Genomic DNA, 23,778 nt, shown 5'->3' on the forward strand with positions numbered 1-23,778 from the left:
GAGTCGACCATTCTTACCAGGCTGGACAGAATTACACTATAATTGTTTAGTTTTTGTTTCACCAATAAAAAAATAAAAAAATAAAAAAAACCCTCTTGAAATGATCTGATGTTTATGAGCTGTAATTCCAGTCTCAATAATGCTTTTTTCCCATTTGTTGAAGTGCTGCAATGATTGCTACTCCAAACACAGCCAGCTAAAGAAAATTGTTATGGCTGTCATAACATGGCAAGAACGTATTGATGGTCATATTTAGTAGCTTTTATCACAGCTGAGGGAAAAATGTACCACTTGTAAGGTGTTTGTATTTTCAAGAGATATCTGTTTGTAATGGACATACCCAACACTTTCTGTTAGTGTGCGCGATGAAAACAGTTATCTTTTATTATACTAAATCCAATTGCAACATGCATACTCCTGTTTCTTGATATAAGGGCTGCTTTCAGTGTCACAGTTTGGAATATATCTGTCAAATACCAATCATCTCATACAGCAGGTATGTTCTGTGCGGAAAGCTTGTGACTGCTCTCATATGACTGCAGTTTGAGACAAGCTGGAAATGCATCAACAGAAAAGCTTGATGCGAAACCATGTTCTCATCTGCAGCCCCTTTAGAGTGTGTTCACTGACATCAGTAATGTGAATTAGATTAACTCTTGTTCCAATGCAGGAATTATTGGTCTTTCTAAAGTTTTCTTTCCTTTTCATCCCACAGTGGGGTTATTTTCCATGTATGAGATGGAATGTTTTTCCTGTAATTAGTTGCCATATCTCCTGCTCCTTTATTTTTCTTCCCTTATTGGGTCTTTTTTGTTGTTGTTGTTGTCTTTTGGTGGAACTCACCACATAATTGTAGGTGCTATGCTCTGTCTGCCAGCCTTGAAGTTATAATGAGGTCTGTGTGTTTCTGTGAAGACAAAGGAGAATCACAGGGTATTTTATCCTATTTTCCGGATGGGAAGGTGGGGATGGGGGGGTTGAGAGCGTTTGTTTGTATTGAAACTGACAGGGGAGGCAGGTTTGGAAGCATAAAGTAATGAGTCCCCCGAATATCCCATAGCAGGCATATTTTAGCTGTGACATTCATTTAGACAACAAAATGGATATGAACTACAAGCGTGCCATTTTTTTCTTTTCTTTAATGCACATTTGATAAAAGGATATTGCCAGTTGTAAAGTCCAATGATTCTCAGCTCAGTAGTGTATACCACAACGCTGGGGATTGCAGTAAAAAGGGGATGGTAGGCAGAAATACTGGACAGTGATGCATGACTTTTATCTTAAAAGACACCAAAAACAAGGCAGGGAGCAGAAGGCATAGGAGATCATTGCTTACATCGGCTTGTGCCTGTGTCAAAAGGCATCTACTTTTTTCCCTTATATGACTTTTTGTGACCGCCTGTAAGTCAGTCACCAAACAATGTTATCATACCTGTCCGTTGTTAATACGGCAAGGCTTTCACACGGCTGTGTTTATTTTAAGGCCTGTCACATTTAATAGCATCGACCCACCTGCCAGTTGTCAGACAGTGTGAAAGTCATCAGACTTCATGCCTCATTTGTTGACATTCTGTAAATACAAGTTAATGGTCTTCTATAGAGCACAAGCACTATAATGTTATCGCATTTTTCAATCTGTCTTGGTTTTTTTTACCTTCACTTTTTTTTGTCGCAAACATGATAAATAGTTTTCAAATTACCATTGTAATTGTGATTTCAATTATGACTTAGCTGTGTGAAAAAAATAATAATTGAGGTTTTAGCTGTTTCACCAGTTATTTTCGACCTTTACAGGGTGATATGGGTCTCTCCAGATCGCCAGGGCTGCCTGTAGGTTCAAACTGTTTCATTTACATATCATTATGCGATCTGTATTTGAAAGGACATTCGAGGGATCTAGAAATTTTGAGATGTACTCACGAGGGTATGACCTAAAATGGCTCAACCGAGCTTTGTAAATATCACAGCCTTTTGGCTGATCAGGCTCTGCACACAGTGTTAAAACATGTGGCCCACAGAGATGGGAAGTCAGGCACTCAGGTGAACAGCCTCTGTGTCACATTACCGTCGTCTGGGAATGGGTCAAACACAGAGCAGATAGACAGGACTCAGTAGGCATCCTCACTTGGGCTAAAAAGGATAGGGATGAGCAGCCAGGCAGAGAAGAATGAAGCTCCAAGTCTCAGGGTGGGGGTGGAGGTTGACAGGGAGTCACTGATTGTATCCTACATGGGTGAGACATGCACTTATTGGGTTGGTGGCTGTCCCTGCAGAGGCCTCACATTTTACAGACAGCCGGCAGGAACTACACCATGCTTTATGTATTTCGATCTTGTAATTGGACTGGCTGTACTTCTGCTTTTTTCTGTGGTCATGGTAAAATCCAGGGGACAATCTACTGATCCCAGTTCACACATAAGTTAAGGCTACATATGTCAGGAGACAGCTCATATGTGGACTGATACTTGAGTTGTCCAAACATGTAGTGGATGTGAATTCACAAATGCTACAAGGCATACTCTCAGCACGTTATAGCCCGGGAGTTGACGGATGGTGTGGATTAAAGGTATACTGCGGGTGGTTGGCTAATTAGGTGCGCATCATGAGGGGATCAGCCTGACAGTTTTAATCAGCACCAGAATGAAGCAAGAACTGGTTTCACTGCTTCTGGCTTGCCCCTTTTATGTCACTAAAGGGCTTTCAGGAACACTGCCACCTTTCATTACAAATTTGCTGGTGCTAATTTTACATTTCAACAGACAAGCAAATTGCCAAGCATTTCCTGACAATCAAACAACGATTAAGCAAATGTTATCATCGCATTCCAGGAAAAAAGTTGCGGAGCTGGTGCAGGAAAATGTTGTTATAGTTAGGAACTGCGTTTTATGGATTTGCATTGTATTGCTTGTGAACCAAGGTCATGACTCTGGGCACATAATCCAACTGAAGACCATAGTACCATTGTCGATGAATAATTTACTTATTACCAAAACAACCGCAGGGAGATTGAGGCATGTTTTATTTAAGGTGCCACAGGTCAGCGCTGATTCACTTGTTGTAGGTAGAGCTGCAAAAATCTTCAGGTTGTCAGCATTCATTTAAAAAAAACTAAAAACTTTCATTATTATTATTTTGTATGATATATATATATATATATATATATATATATATATATATATATATATATATATATATATATATATATATACATGTTGTTGATCTTTATTTTTGCAGCTGTTTCCAAGGAAAGTCAACACTCTGACTTCTGGATGTCTATTGAAAGCTGACACCAATTGTTTGGGTTGTATCTGAAAGCTGATACGTTGTATGTGGCCTTGCGTTCATGCTGCGGCCCGGTGGATAGACGACTCTGTCTGCCCTTCCCTGACAGTGGCCAGCAGGATGTCTGGAGAGTTGTAATAGTCGAGCCCTAACCTTTCTCCAGGTCATCATGGTCAAGAATAATTTATCTACAAATTGTGGAGCCTACCTATAACAAGTCAACATGGAGTATTAATACACTATGTGTATTTGTATACTAACTGACATGTTTTTGTATTTGTTGGATCTTTTTAAGTTGATGTGGAATGTTTCAAAAGAAAATCGATATTTTAAATCAGTATTGAATCATCATATAGACATCCTGTATTTTTGAGTATTGTTTTTTTCTTTAAATTAAGAACCTCTTTTTTTCTTCCCCCACTTTTAGGGACCTCCAGGTGCCAAAGGAGAGAAGGTAACATGTTTTACATTGTTGGACTAAGTGCATGTAACATATCCCTTGTCTGACTGAGCACCACTGTGAGGGTCAACGAGCAGTTATTGAAGGGCTACACGCAGTTCCTTGCACAAGAACATCAAAATAAAACCACAACTCAGCATATATCTTGATTAACTTTGCTAATAGTTTCTTATCAGGATACTTTGTAGAGTAATGGAATTAAGCTCTGATCAACTGAGGCTGCAAATTGCCTATTAAGGGGATAGCGGAGAAGTCACCTAGAAGCTTTTCATGAGCAAGATTTGAAACTGCAGCTGTACATTCTTTCCTTGTGTTCATTCACTTTTAACTTGGCTAATGCAGCTTTTTCCCTATCACAGCGAATAAACATACCAGTTATTCTGGTTATGTATTATTGTTCTGCTGAGAGCATGTGACAAAAACATCTGTCTGCATCAATTTTTAAAAGAAGCAAGTTATAATATCTTCCTGCAGTGCCAAACGTGGTGCCCAATTCACTGAGATGCACGTCCTTTCCCCAGGGATTGGCTGGAGTACCGGGTCAACCAGGGGAACCAGGCAAAGAGGGCAAAAGGGTGAGTAAACAAAGAGGTGACCAGTTCTTTGGCGTGCCTGGTTGTTGTGATGACTGCTGGGAGGACCTGACCTGGGGAAAGGCCAAACAGCAGCTGAGGGACTGTTGTTGTTTTAAAGGAAGCAAAGATGTTTTTTGGCAATGGGATCACAAGGGCCCTCAAAAAAGAGAAGGAGTTGTGTGTGCGTGTTCACTGTCTAACAATTAATGAATGGGCTCTGTGGTCAAGGGGTCTCACACACACACACACACATGCACACTGATAGACTGGCAGCACACATGGTTATGTCCCGGTTGGGGACCATGGTCGGTGGTTTTCAGTTTCTTCAGAAGGCCAGCTCAATTTAGTTAAAATGCCTGTGATTGGCTCGATGTGTAGTATCATATCACATGTATGTATGTATCACTTCTGTTTATAATACCTGTGGGTAGGAATACATGTGTCAGGATTAAGTTTGTAATGTGCACTTTTTAAAAAAATCTGCACTATTTTGTGGAAACATGAATATTTCCACTTTGTCATATTTAAGTACTTGTTTGTACTTGTTTGGACAAGAGAATCAGGTAAATGGAAAAGCATGTTTTTCCCCAGGACTTCCGAGCAACAAGGATATTTCTTGATAACACAGCTCTAAGGTTCAGTGTCACGTGAGAAGGGAGTGCTTTTGTGTCTTTGTGTAAACTTCATTGACCTGGTATGAATATCTTTTGGATGCAATCATATATAGCGTAATAGTCCCTTGACACTCTTCATTGTTCAAAACAAGAGGGAAAAAAATGACTTTGCTGTAGTAAACTATAAAATACATGGGAGGTTGTGCTGTACAGCACCTATAACTAGGTCAGGCCAATGCTATTTTTTGGATTGACAAAAGCCAAGATGATGCACACTACTCAAAACATCTTGACACATGCATGTCAGGAATTCCACCCTTCTTGTGTGTGAATACATTCAAACTCAACATTTCCTTCAACATTAACAATTTATGACCTATCATTGTTTATGTTATTCTCCAATGGATCCTTCCCTCCAATTCATGAGGGATCTGTTTTTAAGGTCATGGTTATGAAGGGTGTTCGCAGTTGCAGGTGCAGATGTTTTTTTTATGGAGTTTTCATTGTCTCATTAGTCCGGCATTTCATTTCTAACCTGACTTGAGCATGGAAAATGCATTCAAGGCATCAATTATTGTGTGCATTTTCCTTTTGGATTACAGTGTTATGAGGAATCTTTCAATCATAATTGGGAAGAATAAGAAGAAAAGAGAAAGTCACCCAGTGTTTGATGTTGTGGCTTTTTGATTTCCCATACCACCATTTCTTTTCCACTAGTTATTTCTTTTGAAGTTTTTGTAGGTAAAACAGCCACAGGACTTTAAACCAGCAATTCCAGACTCTCTGCTGTTGTTGCTGAAGACATAGTTCTGATCTATTAATACTCTTTGATGGCTGGCTGACTTCATGGTGACTGTTAATGTGCTAAGGTTTCTGCTTATTCTTAGCTCAGGGAGTCACATGGAGCCCAAGTTGTTGACCAACCTGTGTTTTTGCAGTTTGACAGCCTATTTTAGGAAGGTGGACATGTATCATTACCAGGGGCTCGCTGGTGGCCAGCTGATACAGCAAGAGACTCACCCTATTAGCCACTCTTGTCCATGCCTGTAACTTATTGGTTTTACGAAGAGCCCGAGCTGCTGCACAAATGTTGCAGAATAACTTGATGTAGACTGACCACCCCACAACCTTCATAGAATAGCTGCGAGTGGAAAGCTTTCACGAAACCTTAGATTCAAGCCAGACCATCTCTCAAACTGTCGACTTCAATTTATTGTTGAGGAAAATACAACCACTCTAAGCCATCTAGATTTACTTCAAGGAGATGTGGAGGACTTTGTGAGGAAGAGAAGTGGAATGATGCCATTTGCCCCAATCCTACTCTGAAGCTTAAAGCAACATATGCAAGAGAGAATATCAAGGGCATCCATCCAACCCTTCCTCTAACCCCATGTCTAACATTCATAGAATATCAGTTTTATCTTATTACCTTGATGTATGATGAGTTAACTCTGTCAGGGTGAAGGTAAAGGCCAGTCCAACCATGACTAGGGATTTATGGCAATGTATTGCCCCCACATTACACATTGCCAATAATGGTAATGTGGATGTCTCAGCTCTATCTATTATAGATGGCATTGGCACAGAATGGCAGGAAAAGAGTAGGACTTTGGGATTCAGTGAACATTACAGCGGATCAAAAGTGAAGAGTAGGAGCAACAGAAAAAAATAAAGAAGAGATGTCCCCCTCACTGGCTCTGGTGTGCTAAAATATTAACCGCAGTCTATAATGATGAGCTAAGCTATGTGTTGTCACTGAAGCCTGTTTCTGCACTGTACAGGTTAAGGAAGTAAAAGATATAAACACCTAAAGAAACAACATATGGATTGAAAAGTTTTTAGGGCAATCGTTTTTTAGGGCAGCAGCAGAAAACAAAGTCCATCCTGACATTCAACATCAAATGTGACTGAGTTTCTAATAAAGTCTTACCTGCATTCAAAACTATTTCTGTGCCAGAATGCAACATAAAAGAACAAATTATATACTGTAATTGGTTGTTCTCAAAAATAGGAATGAATGCATACCTTTGGTCAGTGTACATGGCTTCTTTAATGTCTGGACTGCCACAGCAAGCATGGCTTATTCATGTTGTGCCAAGTCTCTCCTGCATACCTTCATCCAGCAGCTGGCACAGTGTCATGATTGGGCTCAGTGCAGGCATGGGCTCATCCCTGGGCAAGGCAGTAGCTTCCTGTGGAATAATAAATAATCACCTTAAGAAATCCCCCGTTTCAAAGTGGGTCTTTGGGTTTTAATCCAGACCTAACACCATATTAAACCTTATTAGCTGTATAAATGTACCTGTATACAAAAGTAACTGTATGCTGGAGTTGCTGACAAATGTGATTCTTTGGTTTTCTCCTGAATGATATTTGAATCAATCAGAGGTCACGGCATAATTGCATAGGGATTAGTTATAATGAAATGCTTTGGGATGAGTGAAGGGGTATATTAAACAGATATTCTTTATATATTGGGTTTTTCTACAAATAGATAATGTATTTTCTCTTGTGCTTTTTCTCTGATGTTAACACAGGGTATGCAAAGTACTTGAAATCTTCTTTAGTCAGCCGATGGCTTCTTCTTTGTCAAGGTTTTCTTGTCTCCTGCTTTGGAAGATGCACGTCTGACAGATGTGCTGCACCGTGTTTGTTCATATTAGACTGTGCTAGTACAGGGATGATGAAACTCCAGCAAGCTCTGAAGGAAGAACATTGTACCCTCTCCGTTCACAGATGTGTTCTCTTCAAATAAATTATGCACTGAAGATCCTCTCACTTATTTATTTATTCATGTGTATATTAAATTCTTGTTAGTTGGTTATCTGTGTAGGTATTCAATTTACAGAGTGAACTGGATTTCACTTTGTAAATCAGTGGGTTTGTAGTGGCTGAGCCCCAGCTCAGTAATAAACATGCTGGTGTAATTTGTGCAGCACGATGTGAGATTTGTTTAATCTGCAATGAAGAATTTGACATCAGTTAAAATTTGCAAAACATGAAAACGGTTAGCCCCCCAAACCCAGACATGAACTCAATGTTCACTCTGTGAAGCAGGATTCTTCAACACAACAGCTCCATGCAGCCCTTCCCACAGAGCATTACTTATTAATTTCGAAGAGACTGTGCCTTAACATCCCGTTTAATGTACAGTACATAAGAGTATTAAAAAATGTGGGAGGATGATCCCTGATCACCAACCTTCATCCACATAACTCCCCAGAAAATTGTCACCTTATCGCTCATTGGTCTTGGTGGGACCCATTGGCAATGAATAGGCATCACCCCTTCTCGTGCTTGTTAAATGGGTTTACGTACCTATACAATGTATAGACTGTTACACTTGTGGGTTTGCATTAAAGCTCATTTTATAATTCAAATGTATTCAAATGACACTTCTTACAAAAATTGTACTTCTAAAATTGTCTTTATTTAATGACAATTCTCAAACATTTAAAGTAAATGTCATGGAAAAGTCTTGACTTCTTTAACTGCTGTAGTGCCACTGAAGTTTAAAGGACATACGCTCTGGTAAATGCTTTAAAAATCACTGATCTGTGGTACATGCACTGGCCACCTTGTTAGATACACTTTCTTCAAATACTCGTGAATGCAAAAAGCTAAAAGGCAAGTCACATGACAACAACTCAATATGTTTAGACATATAGATATGGTCAAGATGAGCTTCTCAAGTTTAAACTGCGCATGAGGAGATTGAAGCGACTTTGTGACATATTTTTTTAATACCAGATGGGCTTGAATTTCTGAAACTACCAATACACTACAAACACTACTTCACGCAGAATCATCGCCTGGTTTTACAGAGAATGGTCTGAAAGAAGACAAAATGTAATGGGAGCTGGATTACTCCATGCCAGAATACTTGTTGATCACAGATGCAGGAAGAAAAGGGTCTAACTGGTTTGAAAAGACAAGGAAGGCAACATTAGCTAAAATAACCAGTCGTTGCAATCAAGGAATGAGGAAGACAATGTCACACATTTAGAACCTTGAAGCTGTTGGAAGCTGTTGTCAGCTAAGAACAGGAAACTGACGAAAGATTGGAAAAATGTTGCAAGATCTGATGAGTCTTGATTTCTCTTAGGACATTCAAATGGCATTGTCAGAATTTTGTGTTAACAATATGAATATAAATGATCTCAAGCAATTTTTTTCAACATGTCGACGGGTTCACTGGAGTCAAAAAACATCCATAAACACCAGATTTCAGCCAAAAAAGGTAGTAGTTAAAAAGAAGATTCACATCATGAATGTCCAGAGGACAACTGTGTGATACTGGGTGACAAAAACCTCAGAAAAATATTTTTAGAACCTTTTGAGTCTTTGTAGCTAAGAATAAAGATAAATGGTAAAAATGGCTCTAACCTGCAACTCGCAAGGGATACTTAATGTTTTGGAGGTGAGGACAGTTCATATTTTACGTGACAGATGCGAGCTCACACGGTCCCCCTAAAATTGGAAATATGTATTTGTATCCTATGACAGCAAACACGAAGCAGCATGGGGGCTCCATATAACTGCACCTGTAACTTCACCCAAAGCACATATCAGTGCAAGTCATGGGACTCACCAGACATGTGATCCGTATCCCGGAAGTCAAATAAAAGTGGAGATCAACACTGGCGTAAAAATGATCTTTCCTGTTGGGACAGATTAATTTTTCTTAGTCACTCCCTTTTGTTTTTTTTATAGTAAAGATAACTGTTTGTAAAATAACATGAGTCTGTGTCTCAAAACTGCCTCCCGTCACATTGCATTTTTCAGGTGTCATCACTGGAGATCATGTGATAGGATATTCCCAGGTCAGTGCACATTAGTAACTCTGGTTCGCCAATAGTTTCAGTTCTTTTATCCAAAATGTGAAACAAAGTAAACTCAAGAGCAGCTGCCTGAGCTCTTTATTGTGTGATGGGTATTATCTGTCAAAACTAGAAAAGATTATCTGTCCCCTCTATGCTTGACAACCAGACCATGTCTGCCCTTAAACATAACAAGAAGGGAGGTAATTGCTATCCTTTGACAATTATAGTGGTGTTTACATTTTGGGATTCTTGCCCTGTGCTGAATGAGTGGGACAGCTGATTGTTAGACCTAACCATAGGCACAGGCATATTTCTTTCAATAATGTCCTATTTTATCTGCTTGCTGAAACATGTCCTAAAGGCTGTCTGGCCACTGGATGCAAATCAAATGGTAAATGTTTTCTTTTGTTTTGTTTTTTTGTCAAGCAAAAGGCCGTCTATGTGATCTTGCACTTATGTTGTTTTCTCTTTCCCCCAAATTGTGGGGCAGTTTCTTTCAGCACAAGTTTTTAACCAGGCACCATCAACTCACTGCTGCTCTCTTTTGGAAGGCTTTACACGCTGCCCATCAGGTCAAACCATTAGTGTCAGATTGGATACAATAACATTCATCTGCTTTAAAACCAAATCTCTGCATTCTAATCACGCAGTTGATAGCTTTTGTCATTTAATCTAATTTGAAAAAGCATGCCATTTTCTGAAAACCAAATGCATGCTGTAACTGGAATTTAGATGTCTCTCCTTTACAGGACAGACCAAATATTGTTTTGAGATAATTGAGCCACCACAGTACATATATAATATTCCTATTATACCTAATGGACTTGGCTGAGGTTCATTTTGATCAGTCTGTGTGTCTGCAGGGACCAAAGCTGTAGTGACAGTGATAGGGAAGGAGTAATGGCTCAGTTTGTAGAGAATAAAACATTTGGCAGCAATTTTTTTTTTTTGCTCCATAGGTGGAAGCAGGCGGAATATAAACTGTAACAGACTGTTGACCTCTACCAGAGCACCTGCAGTGCAAGATTATTAAGTAACGAGTCCCCGGTGAGAATACCAGCCTTCCTGCCAGAAGTTCTCCATGGGAGGCTGCTGCAGAGTTGGGTATTGCAGTAAATGCATGTAATTACAGCAGCAACTATTTGATTGTAGTCGTGTTTTTGGCACAATTGCTGCAGTATAGATTTGTTTCTCCACAGAGAGCATTTTAAAAAGAGAGGATGTCATTTTTTGACAAATAACTTTAGACAATTTGTAGAAGTAACTTTAGTATTACTTTAAATTTCCTCTTTCAGTACATCTGCTGAAATAGCATCAATTAGTTTGAAGTGAAGTGGGGCTGCACGCACATTATTCTGGCCTGTTTGAGTTAATAAAATGGCAAGCAGTCCACTGTACACGCTCTTCTTGCAGGAAGACAATTTTCAGCAGTCACGCAGAACTCTGCATAGCACCTATTTCTTGAAAGAGAGAAAATGATGCATGAATTAATTGGCGTTAGGAAGCAGCAACAAAAGATCCGAGATTAACTTGCAACATGCAGACAGCCACAGACAGCTCTTATATGGATAGATAAATGTTTATTTAGGGCCGCCAATACATCTCCAGCACTGTGAAGGCACATGAAAGTCTGCTAATATTAAAGCTAACATCCATCTCAGGCTGAGAGTGACTTTTCAACTGTGTTCATCAATGACAACAGTAATGAGTTAACAGAAATGGTAGTTATATTCCATGTGTTACTCATATATACCAATATTTGTCTTGCTGATGGTGCTTGGGCTTTTCAGTCAATTATATGTATTTTACCACATGCTATAGCGATAAAGTCAAGTAATTGAAACTACTTTTAGGTGCTGGAGTGTCATCTTGCGTATAAAACAGCATTTTGATGTATTTAGCCCTTTTAATGGACAGTATTGAGATTTGGTGGTTTTCAAACTGCACTGCATTAAAGATTGCTTCATTGATTGTAACTCAGCTCAGTTTAATTGTAAAACAACTGCATGGCATATTAGACCACTGAGACACAGTCAGTGACAATATTCACAATGTGTGTTATTAAAGCAGTGGTTAAACACAGTAGCGTGATGTGGATATGTAGTTACCGTTTCGGCTCGACCCACCGGAGCTCAATGACAGAGTAACACAGAGGGAAGAATTTACAGGTCAGCAGGGCTCACAGCTGAGATTTTATGGCAAGATTTACACCCTGTGTGATTTTACAAGCAGGGAGAGGATTCATTAACCCTTTGCAGAGCAGAACGGAACAGGTTATTCTCCTCTCGTGTATCTAAATTCACTTTGAGGAGATTCAGAGAGCCCTGCATTTGACACCTGTATTACACCAGGAGGTAACACATTTGCCCAGTGCACAAGGCAATTAATCTTGTCAATGTCAAGTGCATTGGGATGGAGGATGAAACAAAGATTTGTCCTGATTGGCTATGAAAAGGTCTCACATTTGGGCCCTGTTGGGAAGGGGGAGGGTTACAGGGGGAAGCGTTTGGCACAACCAAGGACAGATGCACAGAGCTTTGATTTATCTGTCTGACTCTCGTCTTTCCCAGAGAGCTCCAGTTTGGCTATGTCCATTGGTGTCAAGAATAAACACATTAATTTGCCAATTAATTACAGGGACGAATACAAGGGTCAAGACTTTGAGAGGGCCACTTTGAAGACTTTTACAATCGTTGTCTATGTTTGTGCATATGGGTCTGTAAGTCAACGTGTGCATGTATAGGTATGAAAACCTGATGTTCAACAAGAGGTAATGTAGGTCAACACCTCCTCCGAGCATTTGATAGACTTGCTGTCGTCGGTCAGAGCATCAGAGTGTGGCCTCCATCCACGCATGCAGTCTTTTTTGCAGGAGAGGCACCACACAGCAGGGAAACTGCATGCATCCATTTGTTCAAATAAATTGAGGGACGACACCTCATGCTTCATGTCTAGTACCTCTCTAACATTTCCTGAATGTTGTTCCAATGCCTGCCTGATCATAGCAGCACTACTCGAGTGTTATGTATCAAATATAATCAGTCGGACTGAATTTACTTGAGTCATTGCAGCATGTCAGTGGACAGGGAGGTGACTAGTCCCTGAACCTGTGCAGTCCCCAACATGGCCTTAGTCATCCAAACAATGGGATTCATCTGGCTCCAAGCAGTCTGGCTAGATACACATACGTCCCCCTGACACTTTAGGTGAGGGTAAGGAGGAGACACAGTCTGAAAAATGCTGTGAATGTAAATGCCTTTCAAAGGGTATTTGTAATATAGAATGCTTGGATTGAATCGTGCCCCAAGTAAGTCAGTAAGCTCTATTTGTGTCAGCCGTTTCAGCCAAGCTGAGTGAGGGGAGGGAGGAGGACATGGAGAGCAGGGGGAAAGAGGCTGGTCGGGGAGGCGATGTAGCCCTGAACACTGCAGAACACAGAGGCGTGGTGGTGGGAGGCTGCATCACTTACAGCACAGTTACTGCCTGCCATCCATATTCTGATTCTTCACACTCTCATCCTGCCTGCATATTTAGATACATTCATCTGTGTCCACTTTAATGGCATGCCAGGGAGCGGTGTATTGACAGTGACCTGATAATATACAGATGGTAGTGTGGGGGACCTTAGTGTAATCTGTTATGCGTGGCGAGTGATATGAACCATAAGACTCACTGAGGGCTTCACTACGCACAGAGAGCGCCCTTTGGAGCTTTGCACAGTGTATTCTCACTGACCTCAAATATTTGGTTTGTAAAATGAATCAGGGTTTATTCAAAGTAGATTTCTCGCCTCTTCTATTCACTTGCTGGATAATGCATTAATGAAACACTCAGTATCAGTAAACATTGGATGGGAGCAATCTGCTCTGGATGAATAATACGGCCAAAAGTCCAGATGAGACTGTGAAATTGTGAAAGAGCCAAGACTAATAACAGCATCCATTAGGAGATGAGAACATTCAAGAGGCATTGCTGGCCTGGTGAGGAGCCAACGCAATAGGCACCCAGCTTGCATTGAAACTCTGCGCAGACATTCAGCCGGTCGGTGGGAATTGAGCTCACAGTTAAATATAGATTTATCATCGCTTCTTCACCACATAAAGATGCAAATTCAGATAATATCATCAGCCTTCTTCCCTCTCCTTAGGAGTTGTTAAAGTCAATGAGCTCTTAAAACTTATCGCTGAAGACGAGGCGCAAACGTGGCTGTTGTAAAGCGCTGTTCTGAGGCTCCCTTGGGACTTCCACGGCTTAGTTTCCATAGACATCCACTGTCTGCATTTCCTGTGTTTGCATTCAGCTCTTGTTTTTGCACACTGTGTGCTGGTGAAGAGTTGAATGTTTACTGAAATAGCACTGTAATGGTTATTTTACCCAATGATATGCTGTGTTCTGAGCCTGGGTACTCTTGTAGTGCCACCTGTGTCCTTTTGTATTGTGTGGCAGCTGAAAAGAGGCGTAATGCGGTATGAGAATTATTGTCACACTCTCTCACTCTCATGCAGCTTCTTGCTCTTGTCTATTTCCTCCTTCTCTCATCGTCGTAAGCCTTCAGCTGACAAAAAAAGGATCTCCTTTACGGTATTCAGTGCCTAATTGCCAGACTGCCTAATTAGGGATGTTACCCAACACACATCATACATTCATGCATTGAGGACATCCATCCTCTCTCTGCAAGAACTTGTAGTTTCCTCATTGGCTCTGTCCCTGCCATGTGCAAGATTTGTGATGAAACTAGTTTGCCATCTAGTGGCACTTGAACAAATAGCCTTTTGGTCACATGGGGTCCATGATTGAGTCTCTGTGAGGAAAGCCTTCATGGAAAGCATTTGCCAAAAGACTATAGGTGCAATCTTGGCCAGCTGAGCTGTGTCTTAAGTCGGCTGCAGTGTCAGCCATCTCTTTATACGTCCCTGAATATTTAGATGGCTGGGAGTTAAAGAGAGCATTGTGTGCCAGTCAGAATGGTGAAAAATGCTAAGCTGCATTTGAGCCCCTGCCAGGCAGCTGTCGGCTTTGCCGTTCTCTTCCTGCCCCGGCCGCTCCTCTTAACCCTCAGTAAACAACTGGAACAAATCCTATTTTATTGAGGCTTTTACCAAGTGCAAGGGATCTCTGCAAGCTCCAGTGCCCAGGCATTTTCTGAGCCTGTGCAGTGTCCTAAGATGGCATCCAGTGAGGGCGGTCACAAGTGGGGAACTTGCAGCGTCTGCCTCTAATTGGGTCCTTAATAAGGAGCAGGTGAGGCCACATCTCCACCGCGGTGTCTTTTGTGACATTTCAAGCACGCACCATAATCGATATTCACCTCCCGAACATTGATAGTTGATGTGGCACAGTGAAAATGAGTGTGCTGTGTATCCTGAAATGTGCAGCACACTGAGCTGTGTGTCTGGGGCAAATTCACAGAATATGTGGTCCGACTCCATATTACATATAACAGGTACCCTGTGCTCAACCGCACATACTTATTAGCCAAGGTACCTCAGGCAGCTAAATTGGTATTTTATGTAACTTATTATCGGTTGTTTCTTTTAACTTTTTACATTACTGCACTATGTCCTTGGGTGTGTGTGAGCGGGTCTGTGTGAGAGCTGAATGTGTGTGTGAATGTTGAGGTTATTCTGTATATATGATGTGTCTGCTGAGATGAATGCAATGCTGAATGTGAGAATGGCTGCCTGTGTTTATTGTATGTCTACTGTGTGTTTTTAGCTACACCGCAATTTCGTTGTGCAATTTTATTGTACAATGACAATAAAAGCTTCTAATTCTAATTCTAATTCTAATTCCCTTGCGCCAGCTGATACTCACAGTTTTGAAACCGGTTCCGAGAAGGAGCTTGACTGATGCTGACTTTTGTCAGTCCATTAGTGTGAACGATGCAAGTATCGCTGGAATGATGTAAACTGGACTTGGATCACATGTGAGCAAGCATACTTTATAAAGCTTTATTTTCTTTATATAAAGATAAATATCCTTTCCCTTGAAAAAGATGGTTTTGGAGCATTACTTGTATATTTAGGAAAACTAGTAGTTTTGGCTCAAACTAGCTATGATTTAAATAACTTCCGCACATATGAGCATAAAGTATGTACATAGCTGTGTTTTTCCTTTTCTTCATGATTCTTATGGTTCACGGTGTTGCACAAATTTGCAAATGAGAAAATATTTACAAGTGGGAAGGATGACATTTCAGAATTAATTACAGAATAAATTAGTTTCTGCTCCAAGTGTAAGTAATTTTTAATCTTTTCTTTATAGATACTGTAAGCTTTCTCCAGAGGTACTATAAGTTTAATGAAATGACTGTGTGCGGAGATCTAATGTATTTAAAGCAGATTGTTTTATTTTTTAAGTTTGGGAGGGAAAGCCTTCAACTCTCAACCTAAACAAGCATGTTTTTTTATTTCTCAATGTGTTTCAGACTGTAAAACTGTTGTTGGGATAGGCAATAAAAAGCAGACTGGTGCCAGTTGTTTAATTTGACTTGTCTGGTAAGTCTTTAAAGTATATTAGTTTGTGACTGTCAGAAATGTTTCCCACAAAAGTTTGTTTTATGATTAATTGGTTTTTATTACACCTACAATAAAAAATGCTCTGGAACATTTCTAATATTAATAAACATATATATATATATATATTTGTCTTTTATTTTTCTTAACATATTTCTTGATTTCTTGATTTTTCTCCAACATTAAAGCAATCATGCTGGGAAACGGCATTCCATCGAACCCAGATTTATTCCCACTTTGAACTGCAATGACCTTGAGTATATTGGTGCGCTTGTTTTTTTTTTTTTTTTTTTACTCTCTTAGACCAGAGAGATATTTTATTGGGGGATGACTATTGTGGCAGAATTTGTTTGCATGTGCATGAAGCGTGTGAACATCTGTGCCTTGTTTGGGTGTGGAGGGCTCATGTTTGCAACCCCAGGTATCTCTGTAGTACCCTGGATCGAACCGTGCCTCATCACCGGATCTCCTTTTTGCTCAGTCAATCATGTTTAAAACACATAATAGAAATTCATAATTTTTACTGTCTTGGAATAATTTGCTTTCCAGCTAAAATGCCAAACAAAGTACATGTTCAGATACTGTCAAACTGAGCACACCAGTTAGAAAAACGTCTCAGGTGACCCGAACACTTGTCCCCAAAGGGAGACGGGCCTTAGCTCAGGCAAAAGGAGTGGGAGTGGCATGTGAGTTTTTCAGTCAAGAAAAGGTCATCTCTCCCATGAGCTACATACTATCGGTGCACATTGAGCTGGCTTCATAATGTCAGAAAGTTGAGCCCCGAGGACTATAAAGTTCTGTGTTTCACGCACTAAGTCCAGCACATCAAGTCAAAGCAATGTAAAACATTCCTCGTCATAAGCTCATCAAAAGCACCCTTGCAGGCAACGTCTTGACTATAAAGGTGAAGATTAAGCAAGTGATTTTAGGCATCAATGTCAAGAAATCAGAAAAAAAAAAATTGAATGAGGATTCATGAGGATAATGAAAAATATTACTGGATATTAAACTTGACATTTCAACTTTTTCTCTTCAAACTTTACTCTCACTTTTTTTATTCCTTTTACTTCAATTTCTACACTTTGCTCCTGACTTTTTGACCCTTTTCCCTGAAATTGTCTTTGGATTTTATTCTTCATATTCAATTGATAATTTTGACATTTTGGCTGTTTGTGACATTTCCAGTTTATTATCAACATTTCAGCTTCAATCCTAACACTTCACTGTAAACTTGCCCATGTTGGCTTTTTCTTGACATTTCTTCACATTTGTTATCATTTCCAATTTATCTCAAAATGCAGAATAGAAAGAAATACTGTGTTTTTACCTTTGTGTGACCACACTCTACCATCACATAAAAAAGGTCATTCTTTGGTTAACTGCTTTATAAAAACAAATGATGGTTATTTTTACATATTAGCAACTAAAGTAAAACATGCAATTGTCTTCAGTGAATAATGTCAGCTATTCATGTATACTTTAAGTGTTGTGTCTTTGTATCCTGCTCATGTTCTGGGATTGTGTCCGAGATTTGCTGGAACAAGCGGTCTTCTTTGTTAGGGGCCAGTAAGCCTTTTTTTGGGAGGATCCCTTGGGTTTGCTTTTGCGCTCAGGTGCTTTTCCCAGTTTTCTGTTTGGTTGCTGGAGTTTTGCCAAAATAGAGGAATTTGTTTCTGGCTTCTGGACGTGTGGTGTAGGACACCAATGGTGAGCTTTGTTGCATTAGCAAACATGTTGATTTTCATTTGAAGGTCAGAGGCTTTCCTGATGAACATACTGCACAAAACACACCTCTAATATGAGTTGAGTAGTATTTTGCACACTAGTACCAGTACCAGTTTTGTAGTGGTATTATATCAGCCAGTTTAAAAGTAAAAGAAGAAAGCTATGACGTATTTTTTATACTAGATCCAAGGTTGATGAAAGGGGAACTCAAATCCTTTAAGTCAGGTTGGACTGTAAGGAGAAGAACAGCTCTGAAACGGCCAATTCCAAACTATGATGGGATATTTTGTCAAGGTGGAACATCGGTGCAAGAGGGGAACGGTTGAAGGATGTTTCATCCCCGCTGCTGGTTTTGAGGTGGCTTTATTGCACATCCACAAAAAACTGGAAGATAGGAAAGCTCCCAATGTGTCTGGTCGCTTCCCACTGGTAAAGGTGGAGCATTTGAGAGTTCTAGTCTGACATCACTCAACATAGCAGCAGTTTTACTGAAAGAAATGTACTCATGCATTCAATGGTTTGTTTCATCTTATTTTTTGACTCTCTTTCTAATAATCCTCTTCTAATAACACTAACCCCGTGATAGACTGGCAACCTGTCCAGGGTGTACCCTACCTTTGCCCATAATGGCTGACTGTAATACTAATATAAATTGAACCCCCTGAGCATTACTTTATGCCCCTTTTGATTGATGTATGCAATGACAAGCTTGCCATTTTTCTGGCTCTGATAACAGCAATAAAGTAACACTGCTGGAGGCTGTTTCTTGTTTATTATCATCATGTGAGCACTTCAAATTTGGAAATTGGACTTTCAAAACTTGGTAACTATTCTAGGTGATAGTTGCATGAATGCAGCATTCCTCTAACGAAAAGAGAAACTGGCAAACAAGATGAAGGTTGCTAGATAAAGCAGGTCATCTGGCCTTATAAGCTACAGTCTCTTACAATTACAGTATAATACACACATCCATTGTTTGCAGACTTCCACACTCTTCTTATTTTATATATACTCTCTCATTGAGAGCATACTTGTTTTGGCTTATTGTTATTGTCACTCTTTGTGAGATGTTTGTTTGTGACTGAAATGTGTAATAATTATATAAGGGCATTTTTTTTTAATCCACGTGAGCTCTGTTTTTTTTATGCTGAGCAATGAACTGGCAAACAAAATCAGAATTTTTAGTTTAAAATATAAAAATGAATTTTAATCATTTTCCCTGCCACGTGGCATTTTCCCTGAAAAAAAAAAACTGCTGCATTTTTCTGTGTGAGCAGTCTGTCAGGTGTGAGTCAGGCCCCATGGTGTTTACTGCAAAAGGTTCCTACGGCTTATCTACTGACCCCTCTTGACAGGGGCATTTGTCAGGTGGATTATGTGGCTTTTTCATGGTGTATCTGCTTTATTGCTAAAAATGCGACACATTCTGCCTCCTCCATTTTAAACTACTGTGTCATCCCAGGATGGGTAGTGGGACATGGGATGTCTCAGAGAACATGTTGACATTTGGGATAAGGATTATGGAGTCATCATAAAGGAGTTGCTCTGCTGTGTGTCACTGTTGCTGTTGACTCTGCTCTCAGATTGGGGCTTGTGTTGCAGGACTGCGCCGGGCCCTGTGCCTTCCTTTTACACTCCACAACTCACAGCAGGGTTGAAGCCAGTCAAGGCTTGGATTCATGTGGATTAATGTGGACGTTCAAAACATGCTGTCAGTCTACTGAGGCTTCTTCCTTTCCGGTCCCCACTCTGGCTTTCTCTTGTGCTTTTATTGAGTTAGTTGTTAATATGGTTTGCTTTTCACACTTCTCAGATATGATTTGCTGGTTTTCAGAGTGGAGCAGATGACATGTGAATTTGTGTTTGGTCTTGCCATCCCATTTTTCATTTACTCCAACAGCCCAGTTCATCTGTAACTCTGTCTCTCCCTCCTTCCCTCTACTCCACAATCCCTTCATCTTTCTCCACCTCCTCACCTCCCTCTCATCCCTTATTTCCTTCCCCCGCTTTCCTCTGTCTCTCCCTTCCTCTAATCTTCTGCAATGACCTGAAGGAGGGCTTCACACTGCAGCGCTCAAATAATAATCAAGCTCGAGGATGTTGTCAAATTTATAGGACACCAAGCGTTGCATAGCAACAGAGATTGCTAGGGTGATCCAACAGGCGCTGGAAGTTGGGTGAGTGAGAAACGGGGCGAATGACAGGAGACGAGCGACGAAAGAAGAGATGACAAGAAAAGCGGGAGCCAGGAGAGACGGATGGGATGAGACTCAGAGAGTTATGATATACACAAATGGAAAGAGGAATAGAGGATGGAGGAACACAAAAGGAAATGAGAAAGTTATGACTGCCTTAGCTAAAGCCACTGCGGGCTGGCACGGTGTGCCTGCAATTCTGTTGAAGTCATAATTACAATCATGTTGACACATTTTATCATGGCATTTGGTGGTGTTCAATCTAAAAAAGAAATAAACTTTCTTTCCCTCTGACTTCTTTTCTCTCTGAAGTTGAATTTATTCATCCTTCATTTCATCTCCACCGCTGTTGCCTGCAGACGGTTTTAGCTTTTTGGACAATAATTCACTCCTGACATTTATCTTTCTTATAGTATTGTGTCGACCCTCTTTACTCAAAAGTACAGTCAGAAAAATAAGACAAAATTAAAGAGAAGGTGTAGAAAATCTCTCATTCATTTTAGGGTAGTTTTATATGGCCACACTGCAAACAACTTATCAGTTAGATGTTTGTTTAATTCACAGTAACAGCAGTATAATGATTTTTTTTTTTTTTTTTTTATCAGATGGGCCCTTACGGCCCTTACGCCCCTCTGAGGTGAAGTTCCTAGCATTCGATTACAAAACGTGTTTTTAGACTAACCTCTTAGCTGATGGACTTTTTAGATGAAATTGACTATTTATTATTTTGTTAATGGAAATGTGCTTTGGAAGTTAATGTAGTGATTTCACTTAAACGCTAAGTATGCAGGTTGTTACTACATTTGCGAATTAGGATAGCTACATGGCGAAATTGTCTGCACTTAAACAAATGGATACAAAATTACAGCAATCAGAAGCAGCTCTCAGTCTCTGAAATGACCTCGGTTCAGTATCATTTTCACGAGGTGCATGCATGTTAAATTGAACTGATCAAACCAATGGAGGGGCATTAACACAGAAATAACCTTAAATCAAAAATCCTCAAATGGGGAAATTGGGCTCACGGAGGATATGTCACAGTGCTCGGGATGCTTGTAGGCGCTCCAGAAGTTTTCAGTATCTCGATTGTGTCAATCTTCCACAGCCACTATCTAGTTATCTCACTATGTCGCTGACAGGTGTCCCAGTTCGGAGAGTCAAGTGAGTGCAAACAGTGATGACAGCTGTGGTCCAGACTAATTACTTCTTGTGACAGTGTACAGATTTGTTGGGGACGGCACGCTAACCAGAGGTCCTCTGCAATGAAAAGTGCCAGCGTCACCCCAAGGTCACTTGATATAGTCATTGTAATGAATTGCTTTGTTGTGAAAATGATTGCCTGAGCTGTTGGTGTTTATGAATATTGAATGAATGTTAATACATTATCAAAGAAGTGAAACTCTGACATGGACTTCCAGCATAGTCACCCCCAACTGAGTCTGCTTGCACGCAGCCAAATGAGATACACTTAGCTGATACAAACAGCTGCATCCGGCCTGTTTATACCAAAGACAATACACTGAATACTTCAAAGCAACGTTGTTGAACACCATACAATATAAATACTCAGTTTAAATTGATCAAACCTTTTTTTTTTTTTACAAAGTTGTGTGAATACTGAGGTGGACCTAATGAATTGGCAAATGATCACAATATGACTCTTTTTATAATGAGGTTGAGTAAGTTTGAAGTTATAATCAGTCCATCAGTATTTATTTAAATTTCATGACTGGAAAATTTTGTTCAGACTGCAGTTAAGTGGCTGGTACTCTTACTTCACAGAGCAAAGGTCTCCTTTTTAAATCCGAGTTGGAGAGTTTTGTGTGTGTGGGTTTCTTTCCACCGTCCAACAAAGATGGTTTTGAGGTTAATTGTTGACTCTGAATGATAAAGAGTGAATATGTATTGTGTTTCTGTTTGCCCTCTGATGGGGTGTTGACTTGTCGAGGGTGTCCTCTGATTTCATGGAGAGGCAGTGGAGTTTGACTCCAGTGTCTCTGCAAGCTTGAATAATATAAAGCAGCATAGAGGAGGGATGACTGTTATATTAATGAATAAATAGATAAATAAAGCTCTGTGAATGAGTGACTTTGCCCCTCTGTCAAAGTTAGCATCAACTTTCAATATCAGGCAATATTAGTATTTGTTTTTAAAGGTACTGGTAATCTCATACTACAAGCATGTGACATTTGGAGATCCCAGCAGCTGCTATACAAACTACTTTATGGAAACACACTTAATTTCTTCGGTCATTTTTCAATTTCTTGATATTAACTGTTTTGAAGTTATGGTTATAAAGTGTACACATATCAAGTCTTACATATGGCAATAAGGGAGTAAAGGGGTTGGAAGTCTAATATCGGCTTATTAAGAAACACTTTGTATGTTAGTCACTGTAAGTAAGCTTCAGATCTACATTAGTTACTATGGAGTTAACCTCTGTCATAATTCAGTTGTTTTCACTTCACTGGGGAGGCCATGCAGATGTACAGTGCCATTATTTATTTGGATGATAATATGCAAATACATGGACATAAAATTAGTATGCAATTTGGAGCTAAAAGAGATTTAAGGGCAAATGTGGAGAAATTATTTTGAAAACTGCATAATTCATGACCTACTTGGCATAATAGCATATGAAATATTCATTAGCTAAATTACTTATCTGTGTCATGTGCTTTTGTTGTTGCGTTCAGAGGGGAAAGGGCAGCAGCAGGGACTAAGGCTAGAACAAACAGTCAGATCTTTCTGCGATAGTGATAGTGATTCAGCTCTGGCCTGTTAATTATCAGCCAAAAAGGAAAAAAGTAACACTCTTCGCCCTCAACAAAATGCTGTCTTGTGAGATGTGAACCTTTTAACTCTGAAATTGGTCGGAATCTATGCAGAAAGCCATGGTGCTCGAGCCGTCACTGAATATTTCAGCCGCAACTCTGACTTCCCGTCTTTTGCCACAAAAGTAACCTGCCTCCATTACATTTCAAAGAGCTTTTTTTTTTCAATGTCATATAATCTTTGAGGTTTGGAGATGCTGCTGCTACACATCAAGGTAATTTGACGCCTTCCAGCTCTTCTTTGTAGCCCTCATTCATGCACTTTAAAGCACATAGCCTATATAGTGGCCTCCACATTGTATAGCACAGATATCAAAAGATGCTGGCCAAGGCTTTGTTGGTACATCAAACAGCATGAACTGAGGGAAGCACAAAGTTCCCAAGAGGAGGCATACACGGGTTCTATTGTGTCATTATTAAGGTCAATATTTACTGTGCATCATTTTTTTCATTATCTGTAAGTGATGGCATACAAATACAAAAAAATGCATGCTGCACATGAGAGCGAATGCACATGCAAACAGATAATTAAAAGCAGTAGCTGTTAGTGAAGTTCCTTGCTTTGTCTTTGTTGCTGGCAGACGTAGATGTCAAATTCGACCCAGTTAATCAAAGTCTGCATATACGGAGTGTCAGCGGGAAGAGTCGGGGGCGTCGCTTTGTGATTCTCAACTTTTCTTCCAGCAGCGAGCAAGCTTCTCCTCTCCACAGAGCTACACAGCCACCATCTCGGTGGAGGAGCGAAGTGCTTTGTG

At 40.0% G+C, this 23,778-nt stretch overlaps 1 protein-coding gene across 3 annotated transcripts in view; it reads left to right on the plus strand.

The window, feature by feature from the left end:
• LOC308138517 (uncharacterized protein) overlaps positions 1 to 23,778 on the plus strand; it is a 109,331-nt gene that overhangs the window by 29,897 nt on the left and 55,656 nt on the right. For all 3 annotated transcript variants that reach the window (XM_080507659.1, XM_080507660.1, XM_080507661.1), the window contains exons 11-12: positions 3,710 to 3,736; positions 4,264 to 4,317. In XM_080507659.1, the coding sequence (XP_080363785.1) occupies positions 3,710 to 3,736; positions 4,264 to 4,317 (81 nt within the window). The remainder of the gene's footprint in view (positions 1 to 3,709; positions 3,737 to 4,263; positions 4,318 to 23,778) is intronic.

This window comes from Blennius ocellaris (genome assembly GCF_963422515.1).
Source record: "Blennius ocellaris genome assembly, chromosome: 13".
Lineage (NCBI taxonomy): Eukaryota > Metazoa > Chordata > Actinopteri > Blenniiformes > Blenniidae > Blennius > Blennius ocellaris.